Source organism: Phoca vitulina, unplaced genomic scaffold (assembly GCF_004348235.1).
Source record: "Phoca vitulina isolate PV1807 unplaced genomic scaffold, GSC_HSeal_1.0 scaffold6, whole genome shotgun sequence".
NCBI lineage: Eukaryota > Metazoa > Chordata > Mammalia > Carnivora > Phocidae > Phoca > Phoca vitulina.
Window position 1 is genome coordinate 67,739,208 of NW_022589709.1, and position 11,880 is coordinate 67,751,087.

Consider the following 11,880-nt stretch of genomic DNA (forward strand, 5'->3'; position numbering starts at 1 on the left):
TTTCAGAGAGCGAGCAAGCACAAGCAGGGGGAGCAGCAGGAAGTGGGAGAAGCAGACTCCCTGCTGAGCAAGGAGCCCGATTCGGGACTTGATCCCAGAACCCTGGGATTATGACCTGAGCCGAAGGCAGACAACTGAGCCACCCAGGCAGCCCTCAAAAAAAATGTTTTTAATTTAAATGTTACTGAGAGATAGATGGAACCTAGGTGCTCATTCTAAGTATTAGAACCCAGATTATTTCCTAGGTCAAATGAATAGGAAAAACAAGCATTCACTATTGAATTACAGAGTTGAGATAGAACAGTACGAAAGTGAGTATTTGATGGAAAATTTCCTAAATGTTTTACCTCCAAGGACGCAAGAGAAAAAATGCAAAGACTGCAGTATTCAGCCATCACCATTAAGAATTTTAGAACTAGAAATGGATCTAAGAAATCATCTATTTCTATCTCCTAAACTATAGTAGAAGTATCTGAAGTCACCCGAGGTAAAATGGCTTAGCTGAGGTCACAAAGCTAGTAAGTGGTAGAGCCAGGACAGCAACTTCTTCTTACTGATACACTGTTTTTGTCCCAATAATTGTGAATGGTTGTGCTGAGCTGTCTCTACTCCTGACCAAATTTCCCAGGCTACTTAGTTCATTTTTAAGATGACTGACTAGAATTAGGGGAACGGTATTTTTGTTGGAATAAAAATCTATAACTTTAATTAGCAAGCTAAGCTGTGAAAACTAATTGTAATGAATTAAAATTACATAGTAATAGCAAGTTGATGGTGAATTTTAGTAAATAATTTTGAAATTCACTTTTTAAAATTCATTAGGTCAAACAATATAGGTTAAATGATTGCACACTGCTGAAAGTTGTTATCTAAATCTTTTGGCTTTTATTTTCAGATTGTTTTAGCAACAAATATTGCAGAGACAGGTATCACTATTCCAGATGTTGTATTTGTAATTGACACTGGAAGAACAAAAGAAAATAAGTAAGTTTGAAAAGGGTTTGGTGCTCTTATATTCTTGGGAGAAATCACAGAATCATATAGGGAAAATCCCTATATGTCCTAATTCTACCCGAAGCAAAAAGCCTCAGAGAAACTTTAACATGCCCAAGAGTAAATGTCAAGTTTCATGTCTTGAGTTTTCCCATACTGCTACTTGTAGAAAACTCTGAGAAAATTTTCAGAACATAATTTTTTGTAAATTTGTTTGTAAAATATCTTTACAAAAACATTACTTATGAGATTATAACAGAGCATATGGATTTTGGAATCAGAGTTGGATTTAAATCATCTGTAATCTTGAGCAAGTAATAATACAGTAAGTATAATCATCAGTCCCCTCATATGTAAATGGGGAGCATAAATATTTTTCATTATTGAAAGTACATGATATGGTAATTGGCACTTACTAGGTAACCTTACCTGAATCTTCATAAAAAGATTACTACTTTATAAATGTTTTAATGCTTATATTGCAAAAACAGGGAAGACCACCTTGCTAGTCTATTGTAATCCATGTACACTCTCCCTCTATTAGGAAACTTCAGCAATATTTGGCAATGCATATGACTACTGAGAAGCATTTCTCAAACTCTTTCAAAGAAGTCTTATTGCATAATTCATAGGCCTTCCATTAAAATAAAACATCTTCCATGGTCACATTAATTTGGGAAAGGTTAAGTTAAACAGGTTTTTCCCTTGGAGAGGTATCTGAAGCTTTTAATTGGGTAGTATGAGATTTAGTTTGCAAAGTTTGCTGAATTATTTAAATATGAAACATGACTTGGAAAATGGCCCACAATTATGATGGACTTTTTTTTAGCCTGTCTTCAATGTAATTTTAAGAGTCACCTATTTCCAGCCTTTTTTCAGATTTTGGTTTAAGTCCTTTCTCTATTCTCTCCTAAAACTTTTCTTCAGGTACCATGAAAGCAGTCAGATGAGTTCTTTGGTTGAGACGTCTGTCAGTAAAGCAAGTGCTCTGCAGCGCCAGGGGAGAGCGGGGAGGGTCCGAGACGGCTTCTGCTTCAGGATGTACACCAGAGAAAGGTATGACACAGCACTGGAAGTCGGAAGTACGTCAGTCCTTGTAGTGTGGCGTTTCTGATAAGAGGTCACGTGTTTAACACTATTTTATTCTTCAGATTTGAAGGCTTTATGGACTATTCTGTCCCTGAAATCTTGCGTGTGCCTTTGGAGGAATTATGTCTTCATATTATGGTAATGCCGAAGGAATTCAGATGCTATTTTTTCATTCTTTACCCCTTTCTTAAAAAGAAAAAACAAAACATGAAGACTTTTCTTACCCTACGTTGCTCTAGATTTTCAAGTATTTTATTTACTCTTTAATAAATACCCCCTCCCCATCTTTTTTTTTTTAAGATTTATTATTTGAGAGAAAGAGTGTGCACGAGAGAGAGCACACACAGGGGGAAGCGGCAGAGGCAGAGGCAGAGGCAGAGGTAGAAATAGGCTCCGGGCTGAGCAGGGAGCCCAGCATGGGGCTTGATCCCAGAATCCTGGGATTATGACCTGAGCTGAAGGCAGACGCTTAACCGACTGAGCCACCCAGGCGCCCCGTCCCCCATCTTTTTATAAGTAAACCCACTGTGCTTAAATTCTACCACAGGCACTCATCCTTAATAGACTAAAACTAGCTCTCAACTGGGGGCGATATTGCTCACCAAGGGACAATTGGCAATGTCTTCAAACATTTTTGCTTTTTAGAACTGGGGGGAGAAGGAGGCCATACTACATGGGCATCTAGTGGGTAGAGGCCAGGGACTACTGCTAAACACTGCATATTGCACAGCAGTCTCTTAAAGAATTATCGGCCCAAAATAACAACAGTGCTGAGATTGAGAAACCCTGACAGAGACCAAGGGCCTCCTGGTCTGAAAGATCTATATTACCCTTCAGTTCTTAGATTTTGACTTTACAAAAATCAGGAATGAAGAAACTAAAAATATGGACTAGAAGATCTCTTCCTCATGCCAGCCATCCCCCCCGCCACACACACACACACATACACAGTGTCTCACTCCCAATTATAAGAAAAAGAACAGGATAGCCTTACTGAGATATTTATGTCTCTTTGCTCAGAATTTATTTTCAATTTGACCATCTCTTTGGTTAATTCTTTCTAATAGCATATTGATTTATCACTCTTTTTTAATGTGCAGAAATGCAATCTTGGTTCTCCTGAAGATTTCCTCTCCAAAGCCTTAGATCCTCCTCAGCTTCAAGTAATCAGCAATGCAATGAATTTACTCCGAAAAATTGGAGCATGTGAACTAAATGAGCCTACACTGACTCCACTGGGCCAACACCTTGCAGCTCTGCCTGTGAATGTCAAGATTGGCAAGATGCTTATTTTTGGTGCCATATTTGGGTGCCTTGACCCAGTGGTAAGATAAATGGCTGCTCTTGCTTCTTCACTTTAACTATCGTTTTGGCTAAGTTTGGAAATAATTTTCAATTTTTTACATTTATATACAAGATAACATACATTCATCCCTTAAGTATACTGTAGGTACTATTTTGTAAATGGGTTTGGCTTGTATAGACTTTTGCTATCAAAAATCCCACTTGAAATATTTATTTAATAGAATAGATAGATTTTGGGGGGGTGCAGAGCAAGCGAGCTGTGGGGGAGGGGAGGAGAAAGAGAGAGAGAGAGTCTTAAGCAGCTTCATGCCTAGCACAGAGCCCAGCCAGAGCTCGAGCTCACGACCCTGAGATCATGACGTGAGCCAAAAATCAAGAATTGGACACTCGGCTGACTGAGCCACCCAGGTGCCCCTTTATAGATGATTCTTTGAAAACTGAGAACCCCACAGACTTTTCTAAGGAGAATGAAATGAGAAACTTCATTCCTTCGCTTTTTCTGCATTCTCTCTCTGAGCCAGCAATTACTAACAGTTCTATTTTATCAGATTATCTCAGAATTAACAAATGTTGTGCCTCTTTCTGAATCTCTGGGCTCATATGCCTGCTGCGCCATTTCAACTTTCCAGTTTTACCAGGCTGTGACCTTTTCTGGGACTGCAAATCAAGGCCATTTAAAAACAGAATGAAAGAGCGTAATGTAACATACTCTAGTAGTCTGTTTCTCTAGTATTAGGAATACTCACCAGAATTGTGCTGAGTCCAAAAAATAACCTCTGTCATGATAATTGATGTGAAAAGCTGCAACAACAACAAATGGGTTATAATACATTACAAATTGTTTTAAAAGTATTTAAAGAACATTGCAGGCAATGGATAATTTAGTAAGTTAAGAGTCAAGATATATGAGCTGTGATTCTGAGATTGCTTCTAACTGTGTGACAGACTATGAATCCCTATACACCCATTCAGGTTTTTATCTCTGATTCTGGTGATGTGACCTCCTTATAAATATGGTCTAAAAGTGATATATTTTTAAAATTAAACAAAATGAAGCCCAAAGTAACTAATTAAAATGAAAATGTTAGCTATCATAGAACACAGTAAAGGTATTGGAAAAGAAGAAACATGCAACTTGAAAGTGGGACTGTTGTATGATTTGCTTTCTTTTACAAATCACCCTTCCATGTTTACCTCTTTACTGATAAATGTTTTGGTTATTTATGGATAGGCAACACTAGCTGCAGTGATGACCGAGAAGTCTCCTTTTACTACACCAATTGGTCGGAAAGATGAGGCAGATCTTGCAAAGTCAGCTTTGGCTATGGCCGATTCAGACCACCTGACAATCTACAACGCATACCTAGGGTAAAGAAAAAATCTGGGTGTTGTCAATAAGTCAGTGACCGGAGGTTATTTACTTTAAAAAAGTTTATCTTTGACTTTCATTAAAAAGATACATCTAAGATTTACCTTTTAGTTACTTCATTTGTCAAGGTATAATTATCTTAAAGATTCCTTTTTTTTTTAATCCTTTCTAAAATTTAAGAATAATGTACTTTGTATTGTTGTACCTATATTACCTCATATTTGGAGTTAATAATTTACTCTGAGACACAAAAAATCTCAGTATTGCCGTTCATACTCTTATATTCAGTTAGTAGCTCCTACAACAATTAAGACCCCCCCCCACTTAAGTGATTGTAATTTAATTACAGCTTACTTTGGTTAATACCTCTGAAAGAGAGTTTGAAAAGAAAACATGTTGAACTTTGGTCATTTTATTTATGTAGATGGAAGAAAGCACGGCAAGAAGGCGGCTATCGTTCTGAAATAGCATACTGCCGGAGGAACTTTCTTAATAGAACATCACTGTTAACCCTAGAGGTAAGTCTTAATAGAGCTTTCTAATTCGGGGTCATATGGTTGACTGATAGGCTTATTTTAGAAAAAGAAATGCATGCCTAGGATAGTGATTAACACATAGTACAGATTTAATTTACTGAATTACTAAATTTGTAATTTTTTGTTTCTTGTAATAGGTAACTTTTATGTATTACACTGTAATTTAAAATAGTATTTAACAATCATAATGTAATAATCATAAAATGCTTCCAAGGCTTGGAATCTAGTCATTTTGCCTAAGAGCCCCAATTCCCTTTAGTGAAATTCTTTTCTGTTTTCCTAAATATTAGCCAGCTACTTCGTTGCAGGTAGGATGATAATTATGGAAAGGCATCCAAGGCATGGTACCCTGTGGCTGATTGTGACCAGGTGTATAAATCTGCTCTTGGGAAGGGAAACCAAACAGCTGTGCCCATCACTCAGGTTTTGATAGTGTTGAGGACCGGAATTAGTTCTTGGAGGAGAGAGAGTAGAAGTATAGTTAAAATATACAGACAACTGATGGCAAAAAGCAGGGCTCCTCTGCAGATACTTAATGTTCACGGTGCATAGGAAATGGTGTTTAGTACACCATCTAAAGGCAAACAGTTTTTACTTCAGACACACTATAAAAGTATTCAGAAAATAAACTTAATGTATCTCACATAATTATTCTGTGCTCATATCTCAAAGGGTTATTTTATTCCCATAAAAACTTAACCCATTATTTTTTGTCATTCAAGATAACGGCTGGGATAAGAGCAGGGACAGCTCTCAGTAGAATGAGTTTTGTCCTTCTACAAGTAGAGAAAGGGATAAATTGAAGAAACAGCTGCCTCTGGGCTAACTCACTGGGATTCTCCTCTGTCTCCACTCCCTGCCAACCGCCCAGTTGCCTCCCGCCTCCTTCCTTCTGTGAGCCTTTTCTTCACCTCCCCTGGGCTGCAAGGTTTTCCATCCCTGCACCTACCCTGTGGTGTTAGAGCAGCCGTTTGGCCTCTTCTCACCTGGAATCAAAGTCTCCTTAAGCCCCAAACCAGAAACCTAAAGGAAATCCTAAATGTAAATACCACCTTTTAATCGGCTGTATCCTGTTTACTATGAAAAATGCTCATCCTTCCTATAGAATTTAAGCTGATTGGCACTTAGTTACTAAAGGTAAATATAGATTTTAGGCAACAATTTTAGATTAAGTGAAGGTGTCATTGTTAGAAGTAAGGTGAGATTCTCAGGGGCAAATGAACAAAGTATTTGCAGTCCAGGATCAAGATTCCTCTCCTGTTCTTCCTCAACATTAGTCCTCATGGAGAGGAGAGAGCTACTACTGAAGTAAATATATTGAATGCAAATGTGTTCAGGCACATTTTTATTGCTCTCACATTTTAGACATTGTGTTTTATGACATGTAAAGTCTTGAGATGTGGAAATAGATAACTCTTCAATCCTTGATTTACCAGTATCGTTTTTTCGTCCCTCATTTGATTTGGGCTGTAGTTAACTAAATAATTTGGCATCCTATCAATTTTGATAGGAAACAGCAATATATATTAAAGGGTTGTCAGTTTTTCTATTTTAATCAATTACGATCTTGTCTCTTTAACATAAACCAATCTAGGATGTAAAGCAAGAGTTAATCAAGTTGGTTAAGGCAGCAGGATTTTCATCATCCACAACATCTAATGACTGGGAAGGGAACAGAGCCTCACAGACCCTTTCCTTCCAAGAAATTGCCCTTCTTAAAGCTGTACTGGTCGCTGGACTATATGACAATGTGGGGAAGATAATCTATACAAAATCAGTTGATGTTACAGAAAAATTGGCTTGCATTGTGGAGACAGCCCAAGGCAAAGCACAAGTACATCCATCCTCGGTAAATCGAGATTTGCAAACTTATGGATGGCTCTTATACCAGGAGAAGGTAAAGTGGTCATTCTTAATTCCACTATTCAGAGCATTATTCTAGAAGTCAGTTGTAACAAGTTAGGATGCCCCAACAGGTATTGTATTTGATTCTCAAATTAAGCTGTTTATTTTTGTACATAGTTTCTCATCAAAAAAAAAAAAAAAAACTTATTGGAAGAAAAATATTAAGGTTTCTACTCTGACCATCATCTTTCCTACTTGAAGTAAAGACAATTATAGCAAATAGATACTGTTTAATAATGTATGAGTTCCCTGAGATTTTACCAAAAGGTGCTACCTCAACAGAGAACAAAGACATGTTATATGTGCATTCCAAATAAGGGGGATATGGGATTAGACAAAACTCTATATGACCAGGCAACAGTTTGAGTCACAGTGTAACCCAAGATAACTTAAAAGCAAGTATTTATAGATTACAATTAAAAAAAAATCTTTTGAATCGTAGCTTGCTATAAACTAACAAGGATCCATAATTTGAAGCACTGGCTCGAAAAATCATTACCCTGTCATAAAACTTAAATGTAAAACATGAGGAATTACTGACTAATGGCCATAGCTGAACATTGATCTAGAAACCAGACACTGAAACAGTTTTATTTTTGAGCTAATTAACAGCACTGGCATTATAAAATTGCTTGTTCATAGTTTCATTTATGTTCAAGGTATATAATTCACCTTTACAGTTAATGTTTTAAAATGCCTTTTAATAAGGTAAATGCACAGATGGTGAATGTGATTATTATGAAACTGGCAAATTATGCACATGTGAGAACATAAAGGTAGCTTTACAAAACTTATGTAAATCTTATAGGAGCAAATTATAGAAAAATGCTTATATGAAACATAAATGAATTTCTTACATTTTTAGGCTGTGAGGTTTTTTTTTTTCTCTTTTATTCCTATGCAGGTAAGGTATACCCGAGTATATCTGAGGGAAACTACCCTAATAAGTCCTTTTCCAGTTTTACTTTTTGGTGGTGATATCGAAGTTCAACACCGGGAACGTCTTCTTTCTATTGATGGCTGGATCTATTTTCAGGTACATGCTATAGCTGATCTCATAACATTAAAATTTTCTAGTTGCAGTACCACTGAGGTAGATTTTTAAAATTTTATTGGCATTTGCATAATTTCTTCCTATAATTTCACTTAAAGTGGAAGACTTCCTTATTTTATCTTGCCTATATTGTTTTAAATCTGTTAAATATGAAAATCAAATATCGCTACTATTACAGATTGCATTTATTATCAGTAATAGTAACTTGCCATCCATAAATTAACAATGTCTCAATAGTTAACTTTACATGGATTATCCCAAATTTACTAATCCTGATAACCTTGTGATTAATTTCTGTAGTTTCCTTTCTATAGATGAGACACTTATAGATTCAGTGAGTTTAAATAACTTTCTTAAATGAATTGTTACTGGCCAAGCAAGACTTTTAAGCTCCTTCTACTTTGTGCCACCTATAAGAAGACACAGATTCATAGCTTTTAATGAGTATGGTCGTTTTCCTCTGGAAAAATTAGACCAATCATTGCTACCAGCAATAAGCTTACTTCCTTGTAGCCCCCTCAACAGTGACCAGCTTAAAAAAAAATTTAATACATTCTGTTACTGTATGCCATCACGATTTGTCTAAGATTGGAGAAGTAAACTTAAATGCAACTTTAAAAATATATGCAGTTCTCTCCAAGAGGACAGGGTGGTAGAAATCATCTGTAACTGGATTATGGTCATGGTTGCACAACTCTATAAATACACTAAAAATCATCAAATTGTACACTTAATAATGAGTAAATTTTTAAGGTTAGTAAATTACACGTCAATAAAACTGTTAATTCCTTCCCCAAAATTTCAGACTTCACTCCCACAGAGTTATTGTAAGAGAAGTTACAGGAAATAATTTCCCTGTATTCTTCCAATAACATTTTATATTCAAGTCCAGATGTGTTTAAGCAGATGGTAAGGTATACATGCTTACCTTCATTTACTGAAACACATTCACACTCACAGGGGTTAACTTTGGCCAATTTGTCATCTCCTCTCAACAGGCCCCTGTAAAAATAGCTGTCATTTTCAAGCAGCTTAGAGTTCTCATTGATTCTGTTTTAAGAAAAAAGCTTGAAAATCCTAAGAGGTCCCTTGAAAGTAAGTATTTATAATGTAAGTAGAAAACCATCTATTTTTAAACATTGGAGTACGTTAGAGCACACTGAAGTCCATGTGATTAAAAATTGTTTTCATAAAATTTATTTTATGCTGAATTCCATCAAACTCCTAGACATTGCTTCATTATTCACAATCTAATTATACTCTTAAGATTCTTTTACTCTTTCCTCTTCTAAGCTTCACTTCTCAACTTCTGACCATTTCACAGAAAAAAAGGATGGTAAAACTGAGCATTGTAAATTTTGATTATAAGGGACTTTCTCTGAGGTTTCCAACATGTTTTTATCTACCGTTCTCACAAATGCAGAGCTAGTCTATGTTTAAAAAGTACATTATCCTTCAACAGAAACCTGCAATAAACACCTGAGTTTTCGGTTAGTCCAGTGCAGTATTTCCCACCCAAACTTGCCAAATCATCAGAATCATCTTGGCAGGTATTAAAATACGAAGTCCAAAGACCTACCCCAGACATAATTTAATCTCCTTTATGGGAGAGGCCTGTGTGTTATTTTTTAATCCCTTAATTTATAACACTTACCTCTACTACCATCCCCCTTTTTAAATAGAGTAATTTTTATTAAAATGGACTATTTTACTGCTAAAATTTCTCACTTTTAGGATTTGGTTGGTTACATCTTCATGCTTTGATTTAATGTGTTTCTCTATTCCCTGCATATCCTGCAGACAATAGTAGTTGTATCTAAAGCTTTGATTAATTGGATTTCTAGGAAAAGGATATTTTCTACTTGCTGCTCTGTTCTTCCCATTGCATCACATCATGAAGATCACATCATGAAGCATTCAAATTTGGTTTTCCCACTTTGAATGATGTTAAGAATTGATCAGTGGGGTTCAATATGATTGTATTTAACAAGTATCTCAGTTAATTCTCACAGGCAAGTTGGGAGTTACTGATCTAGTGCTACTACCCTGAGACTTAGGGAGCTTAAAAATCATGGTTCTTTCTAGACCCGTCATTGTTTCCCTTGCAGCAAGTGACCTTTTCTTTTCTTTTTTTTTTTTTTAAATGTCGAAGTAGTCCCCACGAATTTGAGTGCCAGGCCATGGGCCCAGTTACCAGAATTTCCCATTGCAACCAATGAAACTCAGGGCATTCTCTTGCTGAAGTGTCTAATATAGAGACAATTTCAGGCTTGCAGCCCTGATAATTACACCTGTCTAAAGAGTAGTTAAGAAGTTCTTAGGAAGTCACAGTCTGGGAACAACTGTTTAAAAGTAGAAGCATCTGTTACCATAACCTCCTTAGCAAACACTACAGCCTCCGTTGCTCTGTTTGCCAAATTAATTGGTGTTTGCTACTTTTGTTGTGTAGAGATCTGTCACTTCCCTAGACACCTCTCCAAGAGTCCTTGCCTCTTAAAAGTTTTTGTTTCTTTTGGGACTAAACATGGAGCAACTGGTATCAGTTCTTCCTTCTTTGCCCATACTGTGGAAATCCTGATGTATTCTGAAGACCATGGAACAGTCATAGATCCTTCAGTATGTCTGAGCCAGCTGACAAAGTTAGGAAACCCCTTGTCTTAAAGGAATTTTTAAAGACATAATTCCTTAAAAAGGACAAATAGTTACATTACATCGTGTCTTTGGGCGTTGGCCTGCTTCCTGTCAAAGTAGGTGTCAAGTAACTATAATAATAATACTTGTAGGGCAACAAATTCTATTTTGTGGACATCTCTAGGTTTAGTGTGAATATTGCTGGTATTGTGTTTTAATTTAAAAGAATCTTTTCATCAAGTATGCCTGCTAGTCACATGTGTACACATTGGGAATTTAGCCAGGTGATGAATTTTTTCATGGGTGTTTTTTTCTTCCTTCCACTCAGATGACAAGATTCTACAGATCATTACAGAACTGATAAAAACAGAGAATCATAATTGAAACTGAAAGTCATGGTCAACTGCTTTAAAAATAACGATGAAGATATGGTCATGAAATTATGTGAAAATGGACCATTGCATTAAGTATTTCAGTACTTAAAATGTTGGTACTAGCCATAAGTTAAAGGTGGTGGAAAAAAAGCACATACTTTAAACTAATGTGTAATTTTCTAGTTCCTTTTTAATAATTATTTGCAATGTATTTACCACTACATTTACAATAAATCCTTTGGTATCATTGATGCTTCACACATCATTTTGTGCCTATGGGCAAGGCCTGTGTCTATCGTATCTGTCACTTAGGGTCCTGATTCCCTATGTAAACACCTTAGGCTCTACCAGTCCTTCTTATCTGGAGAGTTTAGGCCTTCTTGACCCACAAGAGAAAGTGAGCTCCAAAATCAGTTGTAATTAAATTTCCTTGAACAACTTCAGAGATCAGTTATTTGACAACCAAAATAAAAACCTAAGTAAGTATTAATAGGTACTACCTGTTCACTGTGCACAAAGATGTAGTGCTAGAGAATAGGCAGGAATGGCTAATGCTACTGTTAACCTTGGGATGGACAGCTTACATCATTTCCTCAATCCTAAGCTTTGGTATCGGTGCCCTCG

The 11,880-nt window shown here is 36.4% G+C and overlaps 1 protein-coding gene across 1 annotated transcript in view; it reads left to right on the forward strand.

Moving 5' to 3' along the window:
• DHX29 (DExH-box helicase 29) overlaps positions 1–11,503 on the forward strand; it is a 42,807-nt gene extending 31,304 nt beyond the window's left edge. Inside the window, exons 18-27 of the mRNA XM_032404411.1 lie at positions 896–984; positions 1,921–2,049; positions 2,145–2,220; positions 3,183–3,407; positions 4,619–4,755; positions 5,181–5,274; positions 6,887–7,189; positions 8,102–8,233; positions 9,250–9,346; positions 11,211–11,503. Of these exons, the coding sequence (XP_032260302.1) occupies positions 896–984; positions 1,921–2,049; positions 2,145–2,220; positions 3,183–3,407; positions 4,619–4,755; positions 5,181–5,274; positions 6,887–7,189; positions 8,102–8,233; positions 9,250–9,346; positions 11,211–11,266 (1,338 nt within the window). The 3' untranslated portion in view covers positions 11,267–11,503. The remainder of the gene's footprint in view (positions 1–895; positions 985–1,920; positions 2,050–2,144; positions 2,221–3,182; positions 3,408–4,618; positions 4,756–5,180; positions 5,275–6,886; positions 7,190–8,101; positions 8,234–9,249; positions 9,347–11,210) is intronic.
• Positions 11,504–11,880: the final 377 nt, after the last annotated feature.